At 45.0% G+C, this 26,276-nt stretch overlaps 1 protein-coding gene across 1 annotated transcript in view; it reads right to left on the bottom strand.

Annotated features, from left to right (window-relative positions):
* BPNT2 (3'(2'), 5'-bisphosphate nucleotidase 2) overlaps positions 1-26,276 on the bottom strand; it is a 94,757-nt gene that overhangs the window by 6,864 nt on the left and 61,617 nt on the right. The window contains exons 3-4 of the mRNA XM_085605583.1: positions 17,121-17,216; positions 15,183-15,344 (exon numbers count right to left, since the gene is read on the bottom strand). Of these exons, the coding sequence (XP_085461709.1) occupies positions 15,183-15,344; positions 17,121-17,216 (258 nt within the window). The remainder of the gene's footprint in view (positions 1-15,182; positions 15,345-17,120; positions 17,217-26,276) is intronic.

The following is a 26,276-nucleotide window of genomic DNA, read 5'->3' as shown; positions in this document are numbered from 1 at the left end:
AAAATCCCGAATTTGTACATACCCATTTTCTTCCCATTTTTTAAGAATACTAGTCTCTAAAAAACATATTTCCCCCGTAAAAAAAATGGGACAGCCTAGTTGAGCTATTAAATCTTGGAATACTAAAAAATGTTAAAAACTGAGATTTTTGCTTAAGTACTCATTGGAGAGTCTTGTATTGTACTTTTTTAGGGTACTTATTTATTCTTGTGGGGTCAACAATATTATGTTCCTTTAAGATCTTTTTCATAAAGAAGTTGTCTGCCTCCTGAGGGTCCAAACAGAAAAATCTAAAACTATAATTTGCAAAAGCCGCATGATAATAATTCCTAAAATTTGGAAGGGACAGCCCTTCTTCTGCAACAGGGTAACTTAAAGTGCTAAGTGCCAGTCTTGGTATCTTATTCGACCATAAAAAGGAAGAAAACCGGCTATCTCTTTAAAATAAGCTGCTTGTAGTGCACGAGGAGCAGCGCTAAAAAGGAAATTAAATAGTGGAAGGATAGACATACGAATTAGTGCCACTCGACCTAATAATAATAGTGGGAGCTGGTTCCATCGTGCTAACAGGCGTTTCACTTTTTTCAGCAACGGTGTATAGTTTAAATGGAATAGATCTTCTACTTTCTCAGTCACAAAGATCCCTAAATATCTAAATATCTCTTTGGGCGAGTGTTGTATACAGGCCTGAATTCTGGCAATAGAGAATCAATCGAACAGTTGCACAATATGATCTCTGTTTTGAACTTGTTTATTTTATAACCACCTATTGCTCGGAAATCTGAGAAAATCCTCATGATTTCATCCAGGGACCGTGTACGCCTTTTTCTGTCTAATTGCTATCGCTAGTGGCTCTATAAATAGCGCAAATAAAATCGGAGAGAGAGGACACCCTTGTCTAGTGCCTCTGTTTATTTGACATGTGCCTAAATTTACAGAATTGATTAAAATTTGTGCCTGCGAATTCGTGTAGAGCCATCTTATTAGATGTATAAACTCCTCTGGGAAGCCAAATTTTCCCAAAATTAAAAACAGACAGTCCCATGAGACTAGGTCGAATTCTTTTTCGGCGTCTAAAAACCAGACCTGAGCCTCAGTCTTATTTACCGAAAAAAATCGAATGCTTCTAATAAAAAATGTGTATTGGTATGGAGCTGTCTCCCAGCTACAAAGCCGCACTGATCCATCCCAATAAGTGAACCTACCATTCTAATTAGTCTATTAGTGAGGAGTTTTGTAAACATTTTGTAGTCAACATTTAGAAGGCTTATGGGCCTATAGGAATTCACGTTCTCACTATCTTTGTCCTTCTTTAAGACGCTGACCACTACTGCTGTGCGAAATGATAATGGAGGGTCACCCACTTGTAGTAGATGGTTTGCAAGATTGAAGCATTCAATATTAAGAGTTGAGGCGAATCTTTAAAAAAGTTCTGTGGGAAAGCCGTTTTCCCCAGTTGCTTTACAGTTGGACAGAGCGCTTATGACTAAGTCGAGTTCTTCCTTTGTGAAATCAGCTAGCAATTCCTCTCGAAAGTTCCTGTTTAAAATAGGAATTGGCAAATCGTGCATAAAACCACTAATAGATTCCAAGGGTGCATGGTAGTCTGATTGATAAATTCCATTATAGTGCTTAAGGAAGACCTCGCCTATGTCCAACGTACTGGTTGAACGTGTTTTAGTTGATTCATTCCAGATACTCTCAATCCTGTTAAGTACCCGTTTCTCTTTTGCCTGCTAGGCTAAAAGTTTCCCTGTGTATTCGCTATCTTCCTATACTGTCTTAAGGTAAGTTCTGTTTGCCATATCACCTAAACCGTAGTAGAATTCTCTCATTTGTGTTTTTGCTTCTACTAATTACGGTTTACTTTTTGGATCCCTGTTCCTGATGTATTACTGATTCGCGTGGGAAAGTCTTGTTTCGATCTTCAACCTTGCCTCTTTTTTAGCCCTTTGTTGCGGGATCTCCTTCGAGGTGATAATGCCTCTTAGTGTGGCTTTGAATGCATCCCAGATTACGTTGATTGGGGCGGAATCTTTATTTATATAAAAGAAGGCACTAACTGGGCATACCCTGCCAACTTAGGGCGAACAAAGCAAAACCAAAGGGGATGATGGACGGGGTGTTGAACAATGCAAGCACTCACCCCCAGTCAACTGATCTGGGTTTAATCCATCATCATTCTTTAGCTCACTCCGCCACCCCATTTCAGACATGGCCATATGCAAATCAGTCTGACCCTGTGCCTCATGGGAACAGTCCAGCCGAACTGCCAAGCCATGCCTTCCCTGGACCGGAAACAAGCATCCTGGGACCGGTTTCTGGCTAATCAGCCGTCATCAGCCAGGCTAGCTTGAATCCAGTGGCAAAGTGAGCAAGGGACCCACGTCTGGGCATACCCTGCCAACTTAGGGCGAACAAAGCAAAACCAAAGGGGATGATGGACGGAGTGTTGAACAATGCAAGCACTCACCCCCAGTCAACTGATCTGGATTTAATCCATCATCATTCTTTAGCTCACTCCGCCACCCCAGTTGAGACATGGCCATCTTTTTGCATCTATTTATGTGCACCATAGTACATTTGCTAAATTAAATTTATTAAAATGCCATCTTCTTGATGCACTTTCATCCGTACTCCCTACAACGACTTCCGTTTATATTAAGGCATGGTCTGAAAAAGCATTTAAAATATGATCTTCTTTACTAACTACAAGATTATGTGAGGTCAGAAACAAATCTGTTCTCGATGCTGAATCTTATTTTGCTGAGTAACAAGAGTACCCATGTTTAACTGGATTATTAAGGCGCCAATTGTCTACAATATCTAGATCGCATTTACAACTAGACAGGGCGATAGAAACTTGAGGTTTATTTTGGCTCTATCTTTGTCGAGTCAACTGAGGGGGTCCTATACAAATTTAAAATCACCTCCCCAAATGATCTGTCCAGGAATGCCCGATAGAGCTTGCTTTAGTTGCAGAATAGGGAGGGATAATCTATCACAGGTGAATAAATTGTGGCTAATATGAGCTCTAACTGATTTAGTTTTCCATGAACTAACGTCCATCTTCCACCCGGATCAGAGTGCGATGCATTAACATGAAATTGAACATGCTTACCTAAAAATAAATGCAACTCCTCTCTGCGCAATGCCCGAAACAGATGAACAATAGAAGCCTGCCCAGTTCTTTATAACTTCACTAGCATCTGATAAGCATCGGAAATGTGTCTCTTGAAAAAAAATAACATCGGGATAAAACCCTCTGAGCCAGCTCTCTACTGCGTAGGCTTTGCGCCTGTTGTTTAGACCATTAGCATTAAAAGACAGAATTGTTAGTTTATTCCTATTCATCATTCAACAGTGACTGGGATGCTTAAAGTGCGTTGTGCCGGCATGGAACAGTACCAAAGGTTTAATAGAATATTAATTATAACATATTTAACATACCACCCTGACCTTAGCTCTGACCTTGTTAGTGATTTAGCATAAAGTACGTAGAAATCCTTCCAATAAAATCTCATCCTAGCAGTTAGCAATCTAAACTGCAAATTGTGCATTGAGCAGCAGTTCTTGATAGCAGCTGAGACATAACGTACAATAGCATAAGTTCCTATGATACATTCTACAATTACCATTTATCTGACAACATAGCATCCTAAAAAAACACTTCCTAGAAGATAGCAGTTTAGTGTGCAAATTGATCCTTAAGCAGCAGATTGTAATAGCAGCGAACATGTAAAGTGCAAGGAAATACTTATATGCCTAAAGTGCATTCTCCACCTAAAGTGCATAGTACATTTCAGTGAAGTTCGGCCGTATATTGACAATTTCTCTTCTATATTCTGAAATAATAAAACTTCGCCTACGAACTCTCTTTTCTGAATGCTTCACCCCCTTCTCCTCCCCGAAGGAAGAACATCTCTGCTATTCCCACTGTTTCCTCCTTCTCCCTCTTATTGCTGGATGCCATCTTGATGCATCCTTTTGCGTCTCCCGATTCACCTCATGACCACCCCAAAGTGCCTTCAACTAAGAGATCTCGTAACAAATCATGTTATAGTCCGAAGCCAACTTATGACTACAGTGTCCCCTCTCTTATGCAGCACTCAGATCTTCCAGAAAGGTTTGAGCCTCTGATGTGTCCGTGAAGATAAAAAATATTCCTGTAGCCAGGACTTTTAGTTTAGATTGTTGAACAATTGATGCTTGTGCTCCTTTAGCCTTAAAGGAGTCAATCATTTTAATAAAATACTTCAGTCTATGTGCTGAGGCTGCGGACATGTCAGAAACAATTCTAACATTTTGGATCTCAGAAGTGGAAAATGATCTCTTGGCTATTGCTGTATTTTAAAAAAAATCCTTCATTCTGTAGTCTGAAAAGTTCATTAGGATTGTGCATGGATATTTGGCATTTGGATTTTTCTGTGCAGGAACTCTATGTGCTCTGGTGACTAAGATCTCATTGCAGCTGTGGTATTACCTTTCTCAGAAGTGACTCAGACCACTTTACCATATCAGTATTTTCCATGCCCTCCGGAATTCCAACCAAACGCAGATTGGATCGTCTGTTATGGTTTTCAAGATCTTGAAGTTTTAGCTCCATTTGGTGTTTATTATTATTTAGCGCATGAAGATCCTTTTGCATAGCTACGATATTGTCCTCTAGGTCTGAGACACGGTTCTCAACTTCTATAATCCTTTTAGGGATGTTAAACAAGTTTTCCTCCAGCTTAGACAGCCTCTCGTGCAACTGTGAGATTTCAAGTGCTTGGGATACTTTAAAGTCTCTTAATTCTTGTAAGATGATTGTGAGCATGTTTTTTTTTATTGAAGAATTTCCTTTAGATTCCTCGCCTGCTATTGGTAAGAATAGATCTAATTCTGATTCACATGAAGATTCAGACACTGGCACTTCTGTCCTAGTTTGAGTGTCGCTTATTGCCCCTTGGATCGACTGTCGAAATGTTTGGTCATCTTGGATGGAAGGGGGGTTAGTAAGGGGCGTTTCTAGAGGAACGGTCTCAGGTTGCGAATGCGAATAAGGTTGTAGATGGATTGCCGGACCAGGCAGAGCAGGCTGGACTAGATGGCTTTGTAGAATCTGCTGGTCTAGATGGTCTAATGGGGATTAGAGTCTTGGACTCTCAGTGCTAGAGTGTAGCGTATTTTTTTTACTTGCCCTGTGCGGAGAGGTGCTTGCTAAAGAGAGGATATTGCTTGGGCTGAGCAGGTTGTCATCTCCCCTGTTAGATTCGCCACCTACACCGCTGTCTCCACCTGTAGCTAGAGCACTTAGGTCTGCTGAGTGTTCAAATGGATTTTAATCTTCATCTGAAGGTTCGTAAACAGCATTCTGCTCAGACTGTTTATCTTTTTCGGCCAGTGCTTCTGCCTTTAGCTCAATACTCTGCTGAGCATTCCTTTGCCCCCTACGTATTCCTCTGGGGGTAGGTGAAGGTGTTAGCGCCGTTTGACCCGATGTCTCTAGGGGCTCTTTTCCCAAACCTGGTTTGTTCTGTTTACCGCGTATTTTCCAAGTCTTTTCCTATTTCCTCCCCCCCCCCCCTCTTTTTTCTTTTTTTGCCTTAGTACCTTTTGCCCGAGTGCCTGGATATCCGAATGCTTCTCCCTCAATCGGTGTTCGAGCGCCCAAGATGTTACCGCAATAGGTTGCCGCTGCTAATGCTGTCGCTAATGCCAGCTCCCCCAGGCGGAACCCCCAAGTGGAACCGAGGAAGCAAAGAAGCAAGCAGAAGAGACTGATCACAGGTCGAAGAATAATGTTATGGACAAACTCAAGCGCCAAACCAGCGTCATAGAAAAAAAAAAAAAGAACGCAATATAGTCTCTAGTACACAGGGTAAGTGTGGTAAAATCAAAATACGAAGCCTTCTCACCACCTCGCCCACTCCACTCCACTCCACTCTTTCCCCGTCGCCGCCTACTCTGCCCCTCAGTTCTTACCTCTACCGAAGAGCAGCCCGTGTTGGAATGCCAGTGGACTCCTCTTCAATACGGAGAGCCAAGAACGTGTTCTTGGGACCGAGACGACATGTACAGAGATAAAAAACGTGTGTAGCAGACTTTCTAAATCAGCATGTTGGAAGTGCAAGTGGCAGGCAGCGGAGCAGTCTCCGCCTTTTTTCCCCCCATCAGCGCAGGTGACGGGGAGCAGTCTTTTTTAAATCAGCGGGCAAGATTTTCATCAGCGCGCGGTACCCGTACAGGTGGCAGGCAGGTGGCTTGCAGCAGTCTTTCTTTTAATCAGTGCCCAGCATAGGTGTACAAATGGCGGGCAGAAACCATGAGCACAGGCGCTACGAACGTCTTGAAGCGTCTTAAGGCTTAAGGCATAGGGCTTCTGGGGCAATCTGGGGCAGTCTGGTAGGACAAGACTTGCGCAGACAACAGAAACACTCGGGGACATTCAAAAAGTGAGGCATACTGGCCTTAGATTGACCGGTGCAATCGTCGAGCAACCGCAACTGCCGTGCCTCTCACTCGTTTTGTAACGCCAAACTCCGTCGGTCCTCACCGGGTCCTTTTCGCTCCGCAGTTCCTGCTTGCCGTTCTCGCGGCTCCTGCCAGGCAGTGGTGGAACTACTTGCTGCAGCTACTTGCTTGATTTAAACTTCCAGGCTCATAGACACCGTTTGGAACTCTGAGTCTTCGGAGCCTTGAGGTACGGCAGCCATTCCAGAGCGTCTCGTGGGCGGAGCAACAGTGAATCAGGTGACGCTGATGGCAATGTGCGTAGGTCACGTCATCCTCCCGCAACACTCGTATATCTTGTTTTTATATCAGAGAAGGTGTCCTTCCTTTCCCTGACTTAGAAGCAAGGGTCTCTATTTGGACTAAGGTACCTACCTCAGCCAACTAGAGACCCCTACTTCTAACACACACCATATCGCATAATTGCATTTAAACTTACTCCGTTTTGTGAAGAAATCTCTTGACTAAATATCCAAGCCCTTGAAAAAAGTTTGGTCATTTGGTAACTTACCCCTCAATTGCCTTCTTAAAATCTTGATCGCTGCCAGTTTCAGAAGTTTAACCAAAGCTTCTACCATCCAAATTCCATTTCCTTTTAAACCTTCTTTCCCGTCTCTCGGCAGTCCAGTATTCACTTCTCCTTCATCATTTAGAATCTCTACAGAATCATACCCTTCCCCAAATAACTTGTCAATGAGGTGACCTCCCACCATTTGCTCATCTCACGTTTGCTTATTTTTCCCAAACGCTTTTCCAAGCCACTATTTATGTCTGTACTCATTCAGTCTTATGCATTAATTTAATTTATATTATCCAAAAATAACCTTATACTAGTAGGTTAAGCATTTTTCTTTAATCTTAATAAGTATGGTCGATTGTTAGTTTGAGTTAAGTTTTGCCAAATTATCAAATTACATTTAATTGAAAGTTCATGTTACACTGAGGGTCAGGTTAGTTATTTAAATAGAATAATTGTTAAATTACATTAAAATGAAAATTAATTATTATGATCAGCAGAAGAGAAGGTTAGGATATTTAAATTATAGTTAACATTAAGTAATGGTTAACGTTTGTATTAAAAGCAGTCTAAAACAAGTAATTTAACTAAGATAAATAAATTGAATCTTGAATTACATTATTTAATGGTAAATTATAGGATTAGGATCAGTGTGGAAGGGTAAGGATAGTTCATTAAAATACATTTTATTAATTAAATTTTAGTGTTAAAATTCAAGAATAATACATTTTAAAACTCATTTTTAAAAATAAGTGACAAGAATCAGTAGGAAGAAAATAATTAGTTACCAAATGTAATTATATTTAGTTAAACACAAATAAAAAACACAGGTAATTGTAAGGTTGGACTAGTACTTTCTGGGCAATGGTGAACTGAATGTTAAATTTACAATTTGAATACAAGTGTCCTCAAGGTAGTGACCTACTGAAAACCTACCAACAACCTATCAAAAATAACTTTGTGAAAATATAGCAATAGAGCTTCAGTGTCAAGGCTGGCCGGATAAACCATTTCTTTGCCAATGCTTATTTCTTTCCATTCTTTATCCTTTTTAATAAAAACAAAAACAAATGTACCCCTCCTGTGTTTAATCTAGGTCTTCAGGTTACAGTAATTCAAAGCGAACACCACATTTTCTTTACATAATTGAGAATCCTGGTTTCCTGTGAAGTGCATTAAAACTAAGAAAAAGACTGGTTCAAGTACTGTTGAACAAGTTACTTACCTTCGGTAACGATGTATCTGTAAGAAACATTAGTTAGTTAGATTCCTCACCTTAGAATATCCCCAGGCGTCAGACTGGATACGGAAGATTTTTCGTCAGCAATACCCCTTGCGCGTCGCTAGGCGTCGTCTGCGGCTCCGCGTCCGTCGTCGGCGTGCGCCGGAATGACGTCGTCGGAGTACTTAGACGCCGCCCTCACGCGCTGACGTCAGTTCTTGTACATAGCCTTCCGCGCCAGGAACGCAGAGCCATGCAAAGACCGACACTGGTGCCAAAAAGAAAATCTAGGGGCCTGAAAAGGATAACCTTAACCCTAGATGTCAGTTCGCAGAACGGAGAGGATGGGTGGGTCGGTGAGGAATCTAACTAACTAATGTTTCTTACAGATACATCGTTACCGAAGGTAAGTAACTTGTTCATCTGAAAGAAACACGTTAGTTAGATTCCTCACCTTAGAATAGATACCCAAGCAATACCATCCCCGGTGGTGGAACTGCGAACCAAGATCACACCAGAAAGTCCTGGAGGACAGAACGGCCAAAGAAGCCATCCCTCCGGACTTGGCTGTCAAGGCAATAATGCCTGGCAAACGTGTGTAGCGAGGCCCACGTTGCCGCCTGACAGATGTCCTGCAAAGGGACACCTCGTCCCAAAGCAGTAGTAGCCGCCGTGGCCCGAGTAGAATGGGCGCGCAGCCCAACAGGCCTTTTTTGCCAAAGAGTAACTAATTTTGATGCACAAAACGACCCACCGAGAGATGGTCCGTTTGTGCACCGCTTTCCCCTTCTTAGCACCCACGTATCCAACGAAAAGTTGGTCGTCCACCCGGAACTGCTTTGTGCGGTCCAAATAAAAGGAGAGCGCACGTTTTGGGTCCAGACGGTGGAGCCTCTCTTCCTCTTTGGAAGGATGCGGAGGCGGAAAGAAGGTGGGCAAGGTGACAGACTGCCCAAAATGAAAAGGAGTCACTACTTTCGGAAGGAAGGAGGGACGAGGCCGAAGGACAACCTTGTCCGGATGAACAGACAGAAAAGGAGGCTTCGAAGATAAAGCCTGGAGCTCACTCACCCGTCTAGCCGAGGTGATGGCTACCAGAAAAGCAGTCTTAAGAGTCAGAAGACGAAGAGGACAATTGTGAAGAGGCTCGAAGGGAGCGCACATCAGGAATGTCAAGCCAAGATTCAAGTCCCACTGAGGCATTACAAAAGGGACAGGAGGGAACGTGTGAGTAATGCCTTTTAGAAAGCGTGTAACCACAGGGGACTTGAAAAGAGAAGGCTGGTCAGGAAGCCGCAAGAAGGCAGAGATGGCAGCAAGATAACCTTTCAGGGTGCCCAGGGCAGAGCCCTGCCGGGCCAGAGAAAGAAGAAAGAGGAGGACCTCAGAAAGAGGAGAACCCCAGAAAGAGGGGCGGAAAGGGGATCCACAGCCTTTGCTGTGCACCATGCCACAAATTTGTTCCACCGGCAGGCGTATACCGTCTTTGTGGAGGGACGCCTGGCTGCCAGAATGATATCACAGACTTCAGGAGGCAAGTCAAAAGGCATCAACTGCCGCCGCTCAATCTCCACGCATGGAGGTGGAGGCTGGACAGGTTCGGGTGGAGGACCGTCCCCTGCTGCTGCGACAGAAGATCCTCCCGAAGGGGCAGACGTATCGGGGGAATCGGTCAACATACTGAGTAGCTCGGGATACCAGTATCTTCGTGCCCAATCCGGAGCCACCAAGACGACTTGGGCCCGGTCGTGCCTGATCTTCTTCAGCACTCTGGGCAGAAGTGGTATAGGCGAAAAGGCGTACAACAGACCGCAACTCCACTCGTGACGAAAAGCGTCGCCGAGCGAGTGCCGCCTTGGAAATTCCAACGCGCAGAACTGCTGACATTGCGCGTTCCCTTCGGTGGCGAATAGATCTAACCAAGGCTCTCCCCACTGCTGAAAGAGACCTTGCGCCACTTCGGAGTTCAGACGCCATTCGTGATCCATCATGCACCGGCGGCTGAGTTCGTCCGCTCTGGCGTTCAGAGAGCCCGCCAGATGTTGAACCACTAGGGTGACGCCCTGGTGTTCCAGCCACGTCCAGAGGCGCAGAGCCTCCTGACAAAGGGTCCACGACCCCACCCCGCCCTGTTTGTTGCAATACCACATGGCGGTGGTGTTGTCCGTGAACACCTGCACGACACTGCCCCTGACAGAGGGAAGGAAGGCTTTCAGTGCAAGCCGGATCGCTCTCAACTCCAACAGGTTGATGTGGAGACGAGACCCCGCCGGAGACCAGAGGCCTCTGATCTTCGCCTCTCCCATATGGCCACCCCATCCCAGGAGGGACGCACCCGTCACTACGACATGCTCCGGTTGGGGAAGGGAGAGGCTTCTGCCCATGACCCAATCGCGGTCCGTGAGCCACCACTGCAACTGCTGTGCAGTGCCCTCCGAGATCAAGACATGGTCGGACAGGTTGCCGTGATGCTGGGCCCACTGAAACTTCAGGTCCCACTGCAGAGCCCGCATGCGCCGCCTGGCGTGATGCACTAGTAGGATGCAGGAGGCCACCAGCCCCAGAAGCCGCAACACTAGCCTGACCGAAACCCAGGATAGAGGCCGAAAGATGGGAATCAGGGCCTGTATATCCCGGACCCGCTGTTCCGGTGAATAGACCTGGAACTGCGCTGAATCGAGAACCGCTCCGATGAAAAGGAGCTTCTGAGAGGGACTCAGGTGTGACTTCGGCACGTTGATGGAAAACCCCAGCAAATGCAGGAGATCCGCCGTAGTCTGGAGGTGGGAGACGACTGCCTGGGGCGAGCCCGCCTTCAACAACCAGTCGTCGAGATAGGGGAAGACTGGAACCCCTGATCTGCGCAGATGAGCTGCGACCACCGCCATCACTTTCGTGAACACCCGAGGGGCACTGGTGAGGCCGAAGGGGAGCACGGTAAACCGAAAGTGCTCTTGGCCCACCGTGAACCGCAGGTAACGACGGTGGGCCGGCAGGACGGGGATGTGGAAATATGCGTCCTGCAAGTCCAACGCTACCATCCAGTCTCCGGGGTCTAGGGCAGCTAGAACCTGAGCCAAGGTCAACATCTTGAACCTTTCCTTCCGGAGGAAGGCATTGACGTTCCGAAGGTCCAAGATAGGGCGTAGGCCCCCTTTGCCCTTCTTGGGAACCAGAAAGTAGTGGGAATAACAACCACGACCTACTTCTGGACTCGGAACGCGCTCGACGGCCCCCTTGGCCAAGAGGGCGGAAACTTCCTCGTGGAGAAGATTCAAATGATCCCCCGAGATACGGTGGTGCTGCGGTGGCATGGCTGGAGGGGTCGTCTCGAAGGGGAGGGAGTAGCCCCTTCGGACGATTTGCAGCACCCACCTGTCCGATGTGATGGACCGCCAGTGGAGCAGGTGATGGCGAACTCTGCCGCCCACTGGCGTGGAATGGGCCTGAAAGCTCGGACTAGGAAGGCTTTGAGGCGGATGCTGCCGGGGTGGATGTGGGCTGACCTCGTCGTCCTCCAGATCCGCCTCGGCGGAAACCACGTCCGCGACCGCGCACAGGTTGGTTCTGCGGCTGGTGGCTAGGCGCACGTGAGGAGGCACCCCTTCCTTGGCCACGAAAGGGGCGAAAAGCGGAAGATTGTGACCGCGGGGCCGAGAGGCCCAAGGACTTGGCCGTAGCCCGGGAGTCCTTAAAGCGGTTCAGCGCACTGTCCGCCTTCTCGCCAAACAGGCGAGTGCCATCAAACGGCATGTCCATGAGAGTGCTCTGGACATCGCCGGAAAACGACGTGGACCGCAGCCAGGCGTGACGTCGAAGCGCCACTGTGGTGGAAATGGCCCTACCCAGCGAGTCCGTGGTGTCAAGCCCACAGCGTATAGCATGGCGCGCAGCATCCCTCCCATCGGCCAGAGCCTGGGTAAGTCGTGTCCGGACCTCCTCCGGACACAGGGGCAGCGCGTCCTCCACCGCATCCCACAGAGAGTGGGAATAACGGTCCAAGAGACAAGCGGTGTTCAAAGACCGCAGGCCCAAACTAAGGGAAGAGAACAGCTTCTTGCCAAACTGCTCTAGTCTCTTGGAATCCCGGTCCGGCGGAGCGGTCGGGAAAGAGGATTGGGAGGTGGAGGCCTGGATAACCAGGCTCTCAGGGGTAGGGTGTTGGGACAGAAAACGGGGGTCGCCCGGGGCAGGGCGGTGGCGCCTGGCGACGTTCCTGTCCACAGGAGGGACTGTGGAGGGCTTGGACCAGGTGCCCTGCAGAACGTCAATGAGGGCCTCATTGAATTGCAGCAGAGGCTCAGTGGAGCTTGCTGCAGACTGAAGCACCTCAGTAAGGACGTTAGTCCTCACAGCCACGGCAGGCAGCTCGAGCCCAAGGGCTGCGGCCGCCTTGCGCAGCACCACAGAGAAAGCAGCGCCCTCCTCCGAAGCCACAGTTGGAGGAGAGACAAATCCAGTGTCTGGAGAGGTATCCAGGCCACTGGCCTCCCCCAGTCCTGGGACAGTTGAGCCTGAGCGGCCATAGGATCCTCGGATCCCTCCCAGTTGTCCCCATCATCCGACTCCTGGTATAGAGGAGAAAGTAACGGAGCCGGGTGGTAGACATAGTGTGTCTCTAGCGGCGCCGTTCTCGGCGTCCATCGACGCCGGACCGGCGCCGGGCCCGGAGGGGGACTGAACTGGGGCCCGACGTCGAGCGGAGTCGACGTCGGCGGTGGAACCGGAGTCGACGCCGGCGGAGGAGGCGTGACGAGGTTGACCGGCGTCAACGGGGACTCGTGAACGGGTCCCTCGGGCGCCTGCGGCGTCGAGGCCGGAGCAGTCAACGGCGCCGGGGCCGGAGCCACCAGCAGGCAAGGCAGCCCAGTCGGGTCCGCGGGGCCCGAAGGCGCACCAGCGGGCGCCGACGGCGGAGCCAGGTTCCTCATGGCCGAGAGGAAGGCGCTGACTTCCGCCGGCGTCGCGTTAGTCCCAGGGACCGGAGGGTATGGGGACGGGCGCGGCGCCTGCGGCTCCGCCGGAGCCGCGGGGGTGGAACCACCCTGACCCTCGGCCGAGTCGCGCGACCGGCGAGGGGAGTCCGAAGAGCGATGTCGCTTCTTGGAATGCTTCGACTTACCCGAAGACTTGGATCCCGACGACCGATGGTGACGTCGGTTGCGGCTCCGCGACCGATCCTTGGACCTCCTCCTGGACCGGGATCGAGAGGCGCGCGGAGCCGAGTGGCGAATCTCGAGAAGCTTCCGGGACCGCTCCCGTCTAGCCTTCGAGGTCAGGGCCTTGCAGTCCGAACACGACTCCGCGTCGTGATCGAGGCCCAAGCAGTAAAGACACCGGCGGTGATGGTCCGTAACCGACATCAATCGGGTACAGTCCGTACAGGCTTTAAACCCAGGCATCCTACCGGCACCGGTGTCGAGACACGATCAAAAAGGATCAAAAAAGTTAGTCAAAAATTGACTAAAGGGGTAGCTCTCCCGGATCTGCGCTTACTGGCGCGGAAAAAAGAAGAACTGACGTCAGCGCGCGAGGGCGGCGTCTAAGTACTCCGACGACGTCATTCCGGCGCACGACGCCGACAACGGACGCGGAGCCGCAGACGCCTAGCGACGCGCAAGGGGTATTGCTGACGAAAAATCTTCCGAATCTAACTAACGTGTTTCTTTCAGATGCATGGTAAGAAGAAAGCATACTGTTGTGTTAAAATACAAGATTGTTATTTTTTTTATTTATTATTTTTATTGGCAGCATATGGCTGCCACCTCAAGGCAGCAGTTTGGTATCTTTCTTGTATGTATTATTGGTTTCGAATGTTTGCCTTAAAACAAAAAAAAAAGAAATATAACTATTGCACCAGCTTGCCAAGGCCAGCCCAATTGGCTTTGTGAAAACTTGATTTTTATGTGCTTCAAAAAAATGTTCCGGGACGAAGGGGGCAGACATGTCATCCGAGACTGAAAGAAGGCAGATTGGAAGCATCATTACAATGTTGTTTTGATCTATTTATCTATTCTAGACTCATTGATCATATTTTGCATCGACAAGCCAATCAACTAAAATAATTGCTAACCTCATCACAAACCATTACATTTTTCCCAATGCTCAATTTTCGAAAGCTAATTGATCACAAAAATAAACTAAATGCATTAACTGAAAATAGCAGCACTACTTTATTTTACAGAGTGCAATAATTCATCCACTTTAATGCTAATGCGTGAGCAACTCTCCAAAGGTTTGAAAGCTACCTTACCTTCGAGCAGAGGAGACAATTCTTCTAACACAATGATGAATAAATATCAATTAAGAAAATATGACTGTAAGTAGCATAAGCTCTATTTAGCACGCATCTGCCTAATAAAATAGTCGTTATAAAGCAATCATTAATCAAGGATGGGGAGTTTAAACTTTTTCCCCCAAGACAGCAGCTGTTGTAGTCAAAATGTTTTGCAGGGAGTTTCTCAGACTGGTATCAACCATAAATGTAACCCAAGTGCATTTTTAGGGTGGAAAAGGTTAAAAAAAAAAAGAGAAAAAAAAAACTATAGATAGTGAAAGAGTTTTCTAGGTAGGAAAGAAATCCCCCCCCCCCCCCCTAGACAAAAATGAGAAAAGTAGAGTGAAAACATATTTTTGAGTATACTTAGAAACAGGTGCATTTTCCTTGAGACGAAATGTGCCTTGTTTAGAAACTAGATCTAGAAATACAAGCTTTTAGAAATATTAAATTCAGATATCTAAGAGAGTGAGCTGAACGTTCGGCACTGACAAAATTTCATGAGGTCATGACTTCGAATCCCTGTAAGATAGCATCCTTCATAGGTTTTTGAATTGAGTACCATAAATTTGATGATGGTACCTTTTATATAGGGCTTTGAAAGTGCAGAAGTATGGTATGTAGGGCGAATTCAATCAAGCAAAACAAAGTCATAAGAAAAATTGGCATACCTGCTCCACCAGCTGGTACAATAACAGTGTTGTTTCCAAATGTCTTCCGAATCACATCCTGTACTGTCCCAGTATGGGAGCGTGAAACAATGATTGTTGGATTCTCTTGGTCATAGTTAGAGCGAACTTTCACGTTCGACGCACCATCAACCATTGCCCAAGCTGCAAAAACAAGGAGCACATTAATTAATTACTGGCAGGCACAGTAAGAATAGCCCATTAATTGGGGAGTACTGGAAAAGGGATGCTTTACTAATCAGAGCCAGATTTAATGAATTTCTGGAATGTTGCATTTCACAATTTGCATAACTCACTGCAAGTTGTGGACCAATCCAACTTGCCACTTGTCCTAATCATGAAAGAGACTCTGTTCTAGACCTGCTGAAGCCTGAGCCTGAAATGCAAAAGGTCTCCTTATGCTTTACAGAATCAAATGACAAGATTGAGTCGCCCCTCACCCAGAGGCTCAATTTTCAATCTCACCCGTCACCCACAGAGAAAGGTGCATCAGCTTGGTTTTTCCAAAGACGTCACCTACTGAGGGTTATGCACAGCCTGTTCAAAGATCAGCTGAAATTGTTATTTCATGGATCCCATATCCTATGACTTATTACAGGCATCTGTCAATTATCTGGCAAACCTAATAAATCATTCTCTCTCTCAAAGATCGTCCCAGATAGCCTCAAAATTGGACAAGTTTCTACTCTGCTAACAACAACAAAAACTTGTGCACATAATGAAGACGAACAACTTCCACCTTGTATACCCTAAATCGAAATTCCTGGGAAGTTACTTCCATCTGGAAATGCTAGCAAGTGCATGTACCTGAAATAAATACCTCCTGAATGAGGGTTTCAGGGCCTGAGACAGGGTGGTGGATCTAACACTATCATCAGGCTTCATCAACACTGAGAGCACACCAGCTGTATACCATGATGGCATTTTCTGGTGTAGCGCCAAGATGAGTGAATGCTTTATGAGTGTGATGGTCATAAAGTGAACTAATTTAACCCAATACTTATCAGAGTTAAGTTTTTATTTTCAGAGAGAAACAGAGACAAACCTTGCTTATTGCCTCTAAGCTGTACAGATCTGTGCTGTCTGAAAATGAAGCACCAACTCAGAGAAAAAGCAGGTTAAATAAATTCACTGTATGTCACGGTGGTACATAAACAAGGCGCTCGGTTCTGCACTACACCAGAAAAGACATTCATATCCATTTTAATTTAGTGTGATAGAATTTTCTCTGCATCATTGGCAAAAGGCTCCTTTCTGGAGAGTGCGCCTCAGCGACAGTAGCCAAATTCCATCAGAAAAAATGGCAAAAACCTACTGGATAGCAATTTGTTCTTAAGCCTAGAAATTACAGATATCAAATTAACACCCATAATGATATGTGTCATCAGATATTCGGTTATCCAGCGTGCAGTGAAGTATACGAACACACAGAAACAGACCAAAGAGTACAATAAAATATTTGAATGAACTTGCCAAAATGAATGTCTAGATTTAGACCGGTTACTACTTTTCTATGCGGACAACAATTACACATCACTTACTGCAACCACGCAATATGTTTAGCCTAGTTTAAAGAGGTGTTGATGGACGGAGGTTGCTGGGAAACAACTGACGAAAATGTGAAGTAGCCTCACCATTCCCTTTATTTTACCACCCCCTACACATCACTACAATTACTGTTTAAGTAACCACAACTGCCTCTGACTCAGAGGTGTAATAAACTGAAGCTAAGAACTGAAACCTTTGATGGATATTAACATTTAAGTATGTTTATTTATGGTCTATTGCTAGATAATCTGATGTGTTCTTGGTTCTAAATTTCAGTAACTCGTTTTATGAAATGAGGCAATTTTTATGGAACGTATCAATAAAATCTAATAGCATCTTTCAATCAAACTCGCAGATCATCAAAAAACCCACCTGAATATGAAGAGAAGGGCTTGTGTACTACTCCTATTACAGGTTCGCCATTTACTGCCACACATACCATGGTAGTGACATATTTTCTTAGATTATCTGCAATAGATTAAAAAAGATTATAGAAAAACCTGCAAATAGAACATCAGAAAACGGAAGTGTCATTTTATTGGGTGATTTCACTTTAATTCTCAAACTGCTAAGTGTGGCTTTTGAAGTAATACAAACCAATTTTTTAAAAAACAAAAACACATGCACATCTATAATGTACATCAAATTTGGAAAACAACTTCTATTAACTTCCCCTTCACTCGTCATTCACCACCCAAAACTTCGCCTCCTTCCATGTCCACCCTCTTTTGTGTAATCTGAGTCTTTTCACTACCCTTAAAAATTTTATTACAGTGATCAAAACTCAAACATGGGGAGGCACATTTTTTTCCGTGGTTTTATTTATCCATGTAAATGCCTTAGCTTCATTATTTTCTGAGTGGATGACCATAACATATTCAATTACAACCAGTCTAGAAAAACCTTTATCATTTTATAACACATTTGTGTAAGGTGTAATCAATCAATTTAATTTATTAAGTTTCCTGTTAAGCAGGTGCATTGTTCAATGTTGTTGTCTCATGTCATTAGCAGATCTAATGTGCGCTTTTGACAAAATATGATTTCAAGTACCGACGCTGTCCAAATTCCTCACACACTGTATTGTGACTAATCTATCTCGCTTCTGCATCTCTTGCTATCTTTTCCCTCCTTAACAATTGCCTGCTGAGCTGGTGATGGCTCCGCACGAAGGAGTATCACAAATTTCCACTCTCTAAATTAGTCAGTGATTCGAAGAGGAAGACAGATGAAACAAATGTCAAATTTTGTTAGACGTCCTACTACCACCCTTGTCAAAATATGGCTGATAGTGTTACAGCCTTAAAACAGTTATTTTATTTGTTAGTAAATTAAAGAACTTTCATGGCCACAGTCTTTTGTTCGGTATAAGCATTAATGAAACCTTACAGTGTATTTTTATTCCAGAGTTCAGGATCGATATTCAATTTAATCACATTTTTTTAAAGTCTTAAATAGCGCTCCTTTACTTAAGAGGCATTGGAGAGATTTACAGTGAAGCGACATAACCATAACATTTCAAATGCTTTACTCATAAAAGGAAGATTAAAATACCTTTTTTGGATTACATTTTCTCAGTACCTCTTGTTATGAATTTATGTTCCTACTCTGAAAGATTTTACATTTTGCTAATATATGGAAAACATTTCTAAATTCTTTTGAAGTACGCCACCACTTGTTGTACGTACAAATGATAACTTATGTAAAGTTGTAATAGTTGTGCGAAATTATTAGAATAAATGCTGAAAACAAAATGTGTAAAGCTTTCATTTTTGTCTTTTCCTCTCCGAGAATTTGATGGGGACTTTTTCTAAAAATAAAAACCTGAGGTTGAGTTTGGGTATCTTTTCATGGCTTATTAAACACACATTGAGAACTCAAAATACCAATTTATCCATGCCCCTGTATATGTTCTTGCCATTTAAAATATCATCTGAATTTGCTCTTCTTATGGAGAGTTTAGCTCATACTTTTCCAGCAGTATTAGTATGGACAGTTTAATTTTCATATTCATAAGAATCTCTTTTATATTCATGATTTAATAACCTTCGAATTCATTTCTATAATGATACATGCAGCTCTAAAATTCTTACAAGTACTTTTCCAGGTTGTTACTTTTAATTGTGGCTCCAACTATAATTTAGCAAGGAATTTCCCTATCATAAAATTGAGTGATGGCACTTGCTAAATCTTACATTTTAGAAGTATCAGACAACGCAAATGTATTCAACATCAGAAACCATTTTCTCCCAAGTACCCAGTTTCTTCATAGAATACTGGTTCTATGGGATTAAGATTTCGGCGGACGGGATATCTGTCCCCGTTGTGACAGAGTAACCCGTCGGCCAGTATCTAAAACAGGCCCTTAAATCTGACCAACAATTAAATTTGATGAGCACCTTCATCCAATCTATCTTTACATTCCAATGTCGGGGTGATTGATGCTAAATAAAAATATTATTCTGAAAGAAATGTGCCAGTATTGAGCAACGCATTTGTTTTTTGTTTTTTGAGTGGGGAGGTGTCGGAACCATCTAAACCATCCCTTAGCCTTGTGTTATCCAGTTTTGCCCAGGTACGATAGAGAGTTTTTGTGGGTGGTTGCGAGGCAGGTGTGCCTCCTGCCATGTGCAGGTAGAAAGAGGTTGCCTTGTGATCAAACCTGCCCTGGCACAGAAGTGGTCTGATATAGGCCCTGCTTGATGAGTTGACTGTTGGACAAGCTGTTGCAGCCTCCAAAATAGAGCAGATATTGGCTGAGAGGCGTGTGTCCAGAATATTATCAAAATGAATGTTTAAATCCCCCAATAATTCTAGAAACGCAAGCTCCAAAAATGTTGTTGATACTACCTCTTGAAGTGAGCTAATAATTTTCTTTACAGGACCTGGGGGGGGGGGGGGGGGGTCGGTAAATTACTAAGAACTTCACTGAGCATTTATATGTTGTTAATGATATAAAAAGTGATTTTGCGGCTTGCACATGTGGTACAATCCAAATCGAGCATTCAAATTTCTCTTTGCAGAGCAAGGCTAATCGCACCAGCCCAAAAAAAGTAATACTCCCACAGAGAATTCCAGTTAAACACTAACCCCCACCTTCAACAGGATAATCCAAAAGGCGCTAATGTACAAAAACACTATTAAAACCGGAACATATACAAATTCATACAGTTGAAACAATATAGATCAAAAACATACGGTATTTGGTTTACTGTGTTTTAAGGGAGGATATTGTATAACAGGCCTGTGAAAGGTTAGTTTAAATCGCTTTCACTATCCGGATTAGTGTGCTGATTTTGGAAGTATAGGCGTTTAGATCGGGTAGTAAATAAGGCAGTAAATAAGAAGGCTCAAACGACCTGCCTTTCTGCTTCTTCATGGTGGGCATCAGTTCTCTCTTGTCAATATTCAGGGAGAGAGCAAGTGTGTCCTGTTGTAGCAGAAGATGCACCAGATCCATCAGTCTTAAGTGGAAAGGGATTTGAACTCATCGATTGGTTAGATGAAGATCTTTGGAGTTATTCCGGTTCTTGGTGAGTATTATGGATTTAGAGTTCACAGTGCGGTCATTCGTTCTGCCTGAAGAAAAAGGGTGGAAGGTTGAGCCTGTAGATTTTGAGGATGTATTTTGATTCATGTACAATGGGGAAAATGGGCTAGCAGAAGGTCCTTACTAACTACATTGTGATCATCGTGTGATCTGGTATAGGGCACTGGTACTAAAGTGGAGAGTATTGTACAAAGAGGGTAGTGAGGAGGTTTTAGGAAGCAGTATTAGTGTGGATAAATGATAGGTGACAGGCAAAATAGAAACCAGGGTGAGGGGGCAGTAGCTCTGCATTCCAGGATCAAGGTTACGGGAGAATGGTTAATGGGTGGTTAGAGAACAATTTGTGAGAACAACAAGAGTCCGAGTCGGTGGACAGAAGGAGCACAAATTAAAGATCAAGTTGTTCAAGGCTGTTGTCCTCATCAAAACCGTGCCTTTATTAAAGAGGAAAATAACCAGATTAGTACTGCAGAGCGAAGGGAAGGAAATAATCATTCAATCAGGGTTTGTAAAGCGCGATGCTAGTCACCTGTAAGGGTCTCAAAGCGATGTGGTGTTCTAGATTTGTGAAAGATAATAAGATTATTCAAGAGGATTTTGGTCGAAAGGGTACTATTAAAAGAGGAGGTATGTTTCAAGGATGCTATTGTTTGTGCTGTGACATTTGTCTGCATTAAGGGTCATATGTACAAACACATTTTCCCATAAACACAGAATGGGTAAAACCCTTTGATGCCTCATACCCAAGTATTTTATGGCCACTGCCTTAAACTTTATGTTTGAGGTTTTTGTCTGCTGTTTTGGAGACTTTAGTAAGATATATCATTTTGTACAAGTTAGTGCCTCCTTTCCAAAGGTTGTTGGATGGGGAAAGGAGAGTGGAGGTTGTCATTTGAGGGTGAGGCGGGGGAGAAAGCAGATTTAATTACATTAATACCGAAGGTGAGACGCTACACAAATAAGCAAGAATTGGCAAAGCCAATGAGTCTCTCCTTTGAGACCTACTGGTTTTGGCAATGCTTTTTGGCAATGCTGAGCAGCCTCTGTAAAAAGCAATGCTCTTCAGTAAAAAGCAATGCTTTTTGCCATTGCTGTTTATTAAAGGCAAAACAAAATAAAAGAGCAATGATGCGCCACTGTTGGCAGTTGCGTTATTTTGTAGAAGCACACAAGTCATTACATATATATGCACCTTCAGAAGGACGCAGGCTTCATTTTCCTTTATTGTTTATGACTGACCTAAGATGGCAGGCACCCCTTAGATCAGACAATAAAGAAAAATGTAAATGCCTAAAATCACTTTTGTGGAGGGCCTGCAGCATTCGACAAGCCCTAAATCGACCCACAGACATATGGAGGAAGATATTGCCTGAAACTTCACAGCCTACCTTCAGAAAATCCGTTTATTATCTGTCCAAAAAACAAGTACCATGGCAGTGGTAAATGGAAAAACTAGCTTCTCCAGAACTATCAGGCATATTCATTTCACAAACATACCAGTTGTGGTCTTGCCTGGTCTGTTTAATCCCCAAAAAATAGTATACAAATATTTCCTATATTAAAGTATCTGTCCACTCTGTTTACAAGTGATTGGCAGTAAGATTTATTCGGTTTGAACAACTGTTTCAAATTTAAAAAAAGGAGAAGGTGGAACTTGTACCTCTTGAATTTGTCTTTATTGAAACAGATACTTAGGACACATATGGATGTAAACTGATATATTCTCAAACATACATTGATACATCACAACACAGACGCTGTCATTTCCTATGAAAAACAGACTTCTATAACAAAGTAAAACAAAACAAAAGAAAATTGAAAGCTATTGTTAGAAATTAGGTTGTTGGTTAACAGAGGTGTAAGCTCCGGTCTAGCAGCCACCACAATCCTAGTCAGTTAAGGGCAGGCAAGCCCTAAATTAACCTGTGCTCACCTGGGTGCTTGGCACAGACCAGCCACGCTTAACTTCAGAGGCAGTGTGTAAAGTATATGTGAAACATTTTAAACAGTAAAACTGTGAAAACATCACACACAAAGATCCCACACCAAGTTAGAAAAATATATCTGACTGCAATAAAAAAACACACAACCAAAGATATTTATTTTTAAAGTGTGTAGTGAAAATTAGCGCCAAAAAGCATAAAGCGTTATTGGGGATATCTGGTCACACCGGACTGGGCAGAGTCACAAGTTCAAGCCAAACGTGATGGAGCACAGACCGGCTACAGGGACCCAGTGAGGCCTGTTTAACAGACTACCTTAAATCCTCGTTACGCAGCATTGTATGGATCCGCGCCGAAGATGTGTGACACAGCTGAGGGGATTTGTCCGTTCCGTGAAGCGGCGACACTGTGGTGAGAGGTCCTGATGTATCGACGTAGAGGATCCGGTCGACGGGGATGGCAATGTGAACTCCAGCGGCAAGAATGAAAAGTGCAGCTGAGGCAATGCGTCGGTTCTAAAGAGCGGTGAAGCTGAAATGCAGAGTTTTGGTGTCGTCATCGAGGCTACAGTCACGGGATGCGAGGAGCTTGCGCTGAGAAAAGCGTAGCGCAGCGGCAGTTCCGTAGACGATGCGCCGGTCCCAAGAGGCAGCAACAATGCGAGACGTATGCAATGGGACAAATCCACGCAGCAGCGGCGATTCTGCTCTGGGATGCACCGCTTAGCCCGGGAGATGTGTCGGTTCTGTGTCACTCAGCATCGAACATGTCTCGGTTCTACGTCACTCAGCAGGGAACATGCGTCGGTTCTGCTGCCAAGCATCTTAGGCCCACTTCCAAGGGTCCTGGATCTGGGTGGCAACACTTGGCAGGGTAGATTCCTCACATATGGCAAAGTCCAGATGCAGAGAATGAAGCCTGTTATGTCCCTGTGCCTTCAGATCAGGAGGCCAGCCAATTAGCCCTTGGAGTCACTGTGGGTTCTGGGGTCAAGAGATGCAGGTCCAGTCCTTCTCACCCAGGTAAGAGGGCTGCAGGCAGCAAATCAGCACAGCAAAGCAGGAATTCAGCAGACTGCAGTCAGGTAGAGTGGCAGTCCTTCAGCAGCAAAGCAGTCCTTCTTACTGGAAGAGCATCCACAGGTCCAGAAGTGTACTGAATTGGTGGTGTCTGAGTTCCAACACTTATACCCAGTGGTACATTTGAAGTGGGAGAGACATAAAAGATATATCTTTGAAATGTGCAGATGTCCTCCCTTCCTACCCTGGCTCCAGACTGACAGCGTGAGGGGGATGGGGGGGGGGGGTGCAATGCAGCCCTTTCTGTGTTGGCAAAACACAGCCTATTGGCTATTCAGGTGTAAGTGAGGCTACTCCCAGCGCCTCCCTTCCATCCTGCCAGAGATGGCCCACTGAGACACACCTAAGCTCCTATTGTGTGTGGGAGTCTAGGAGGAATACACAAAGTCCAACTACCAACTACACCCAGTCAAGTGATCAGACAGGCCACAGGCACCAAATGGCTAAAGCAAGAAAATGCCAAGTGGAATTTACAAAATTGCAATTTAAAATCGGTCTTCGCCATATTTTTGAATTTTAAATTGAGGAACACAATACTTGAAGGGTTCATCTCTTCCCAATTGCAAACTACACTTATAATGGGAGAGAAAGGCCTTGCAGTAGTGAAAACAAATTCGCTTTTTTTTTTTTACTACCAGGACATGTAAAACTTAAAAGTGCATGTCCTGCCTACTAAATACAGCACACCCTCCCCACTGGATTGTCCCGGGCCTACCTTATGGGTGACTTATATGCATAAAAATGGAAGGGTTGGGCCTGGCAAAAGGTTTCTTTTGTAAAGGTTGACATGGCAGTGTTAACTGCATACACAGGCTCTGCAACAGGAGGTCTAAGGGCACACTAGTAGCATTTAATCAACAGGCCATGGGTACATGCCATACCATATTACTAGAGACTTATAAGTAAATTAAATATGCCAACTGGACATGCACAAATATTACCATGTTCAGGAGAGAGAGCACAAGTACTTTAGCACTGGTTAGCAGTGGTTAAGTATGCAGTCATACTACCAGCAAAAACTAGGTCAGAAAAAAGGAGGAAGAAGGAGAGTTGGGAGGAAGACCACCTTAAGGCTGTCAGGTCTAACAGTAATGTTCTAATGAAAGGAAAACTGTGATGAGCGGGCAAGAGACATCAAAAAATAAGATAAGATTCTGAAAAGTTAAACCGTTGTGGCTTGCTCAATATCTGGCATCAGGACAAGCATCCAGGATCAGCAGTGTTCTCTCGTAACCCTCTTGTTCACACTGGGAAAGTCATAATTCTCCAGTTAACAAACATCCATTCAGGCTAGACTTACCTAGTAGCTGGATAGCTCAAAACATTTTTGAAGGTTTTCAGTAACTTCTACAATATAGGTAAGTATTTATGCTGCAAAAAGAGAGTAGAAGGCCCAAACGTGTAGTCTGAAAATAGCTCAATCCATACAACCAAAGTTGTTTAATCAGAAGTGAAAATGGGACAAATTAAAGATTAACAGGAGCACTTCGGACTAAATCTTTGATTTAAATCAAATTAACAAAATGTTGTATTAAAGTCACATCTACAGATACTCCAGAAGGTTATAGGGATGAATGAAATCAACCTCATTACTGGATGACCTATAAATTGCTGGAAAAAAGACATAGCACATGGGAGAGGGAACTCTACTAACCTCAAGTTTTCTTGACTCAGGATGGGTCTAGAGAGTAGGTGCTAGTAGAGGTAATTCCAGAGAGGAGTACAGAGAAAGACATGCCAGAGGCAGGAAAAAACATCTTTGTTTCATCAAAAGCTAGTTCAAGAGAAAACCCTAGTCGTCCAGGGCACCCAACTGGGATAGAGAAGAGTGTATTCTAACTCTTTGAAACTCAATCAGCATAATATTGTAAGCATCTGACTACAGGTCTTAGAGGGCAGAAATGCACAAGACAAGCAAAGTGTGGCTGGACGCCGAAGAAGATGGCTGCATTCTAGGTCAGCTCTGCTGCCGTAACTGGAACCTTCCCCCATCCAGCCACAAGTCTGATCATGGCTGCCATCCTAAGTTGGCCCCGGTGTAAAAGCTGCATATTGGCAGTGGGGACCCGGCTGATCTGCGCTGGAGGGGAGCACCGCACTGGCTCATGAAGGAGAGAGGCACAGTCGGCTAAGCAGTGCTGCCGGCTTGTGTGCATCGGCCCAGCCCTGTTGCCTGCCTGGGCAACAAACCGACTGTAAGAGCGGGGGCAGAAGTGAGTACTGTGCCCTGGAGGGGGGATAGGGGGGGTGCCTAGGGGCAGAATGAGCAGCGAAGGTGAGAGTACGGGGCACGGAGAATATGTCAGGCGCACCTCCTGCCAGGAAGAAAAGCAGACACAGTTGCCGACAAGGCGGTACCGGAAGAATTATCAGTGGGTGGGAGGCCTGTGCCAGGACCCGAGCTGAATAAGGAGTGGTATGTGCTGGCTACAGTTAGGAGAGTGTGGTGAGGCCCACAACGAGGCACCTCCAGGAGCGGTGAGTGTGGCGCTGGATGCAGAGGAGGCCCCAGCTGGGCTTTGAACTCGGAGAGTGTCAGGTAGGCCTGGCAACATGGTGGCTATTCACGACCTGCTGAAATAACCTGTTTCTTTAGCCATGGTTGTGCAGAGGGTGGCAAGGGCCGCATGGTGCTGGAGTCCCTCGCCTCCTGTGCCCAGAATCCTGAAGGTGGTCGCACACAGGCCAATTTCATGCCACATCGGTCTGGACGACTGCGATGGACGGATTTCATCGAGTGTGGGGTCTATGGAGTGTAACCTGCTGTTCAGGCAGCTAAGTGACCCATTACTCAAAGGAGACTGCACGTGCCTGGTCTTTTGCTTATTTGTTTACTCCCCTCTCCCCTCGCATATTTAGACTTAGCGAAGCGTGCTGTGGAGCTACTGCTATGAATTACTGTGCTTTGTGTAATGTAGGAACTTAAAACCCAGCCACTACCACTCCTTGTCAGGGG

This window comes from Triturus cristatus, chromosome 5_1, assembly GCF_964204655.1.
Source record: "Triturus cristatus chromosome 5_1, aTriCri1.1, whole genome shotgun sequence".
NCBI lineage: Eukaryota > Metazoa > Chordata > Amphibia > Caudata > Salamandridae > Triturus > Triturus cristatus.
Note: the sequence above shows the minus strand (reverse complement) of the source record. Positions and strands in the feature narration are given on the sequence as shown.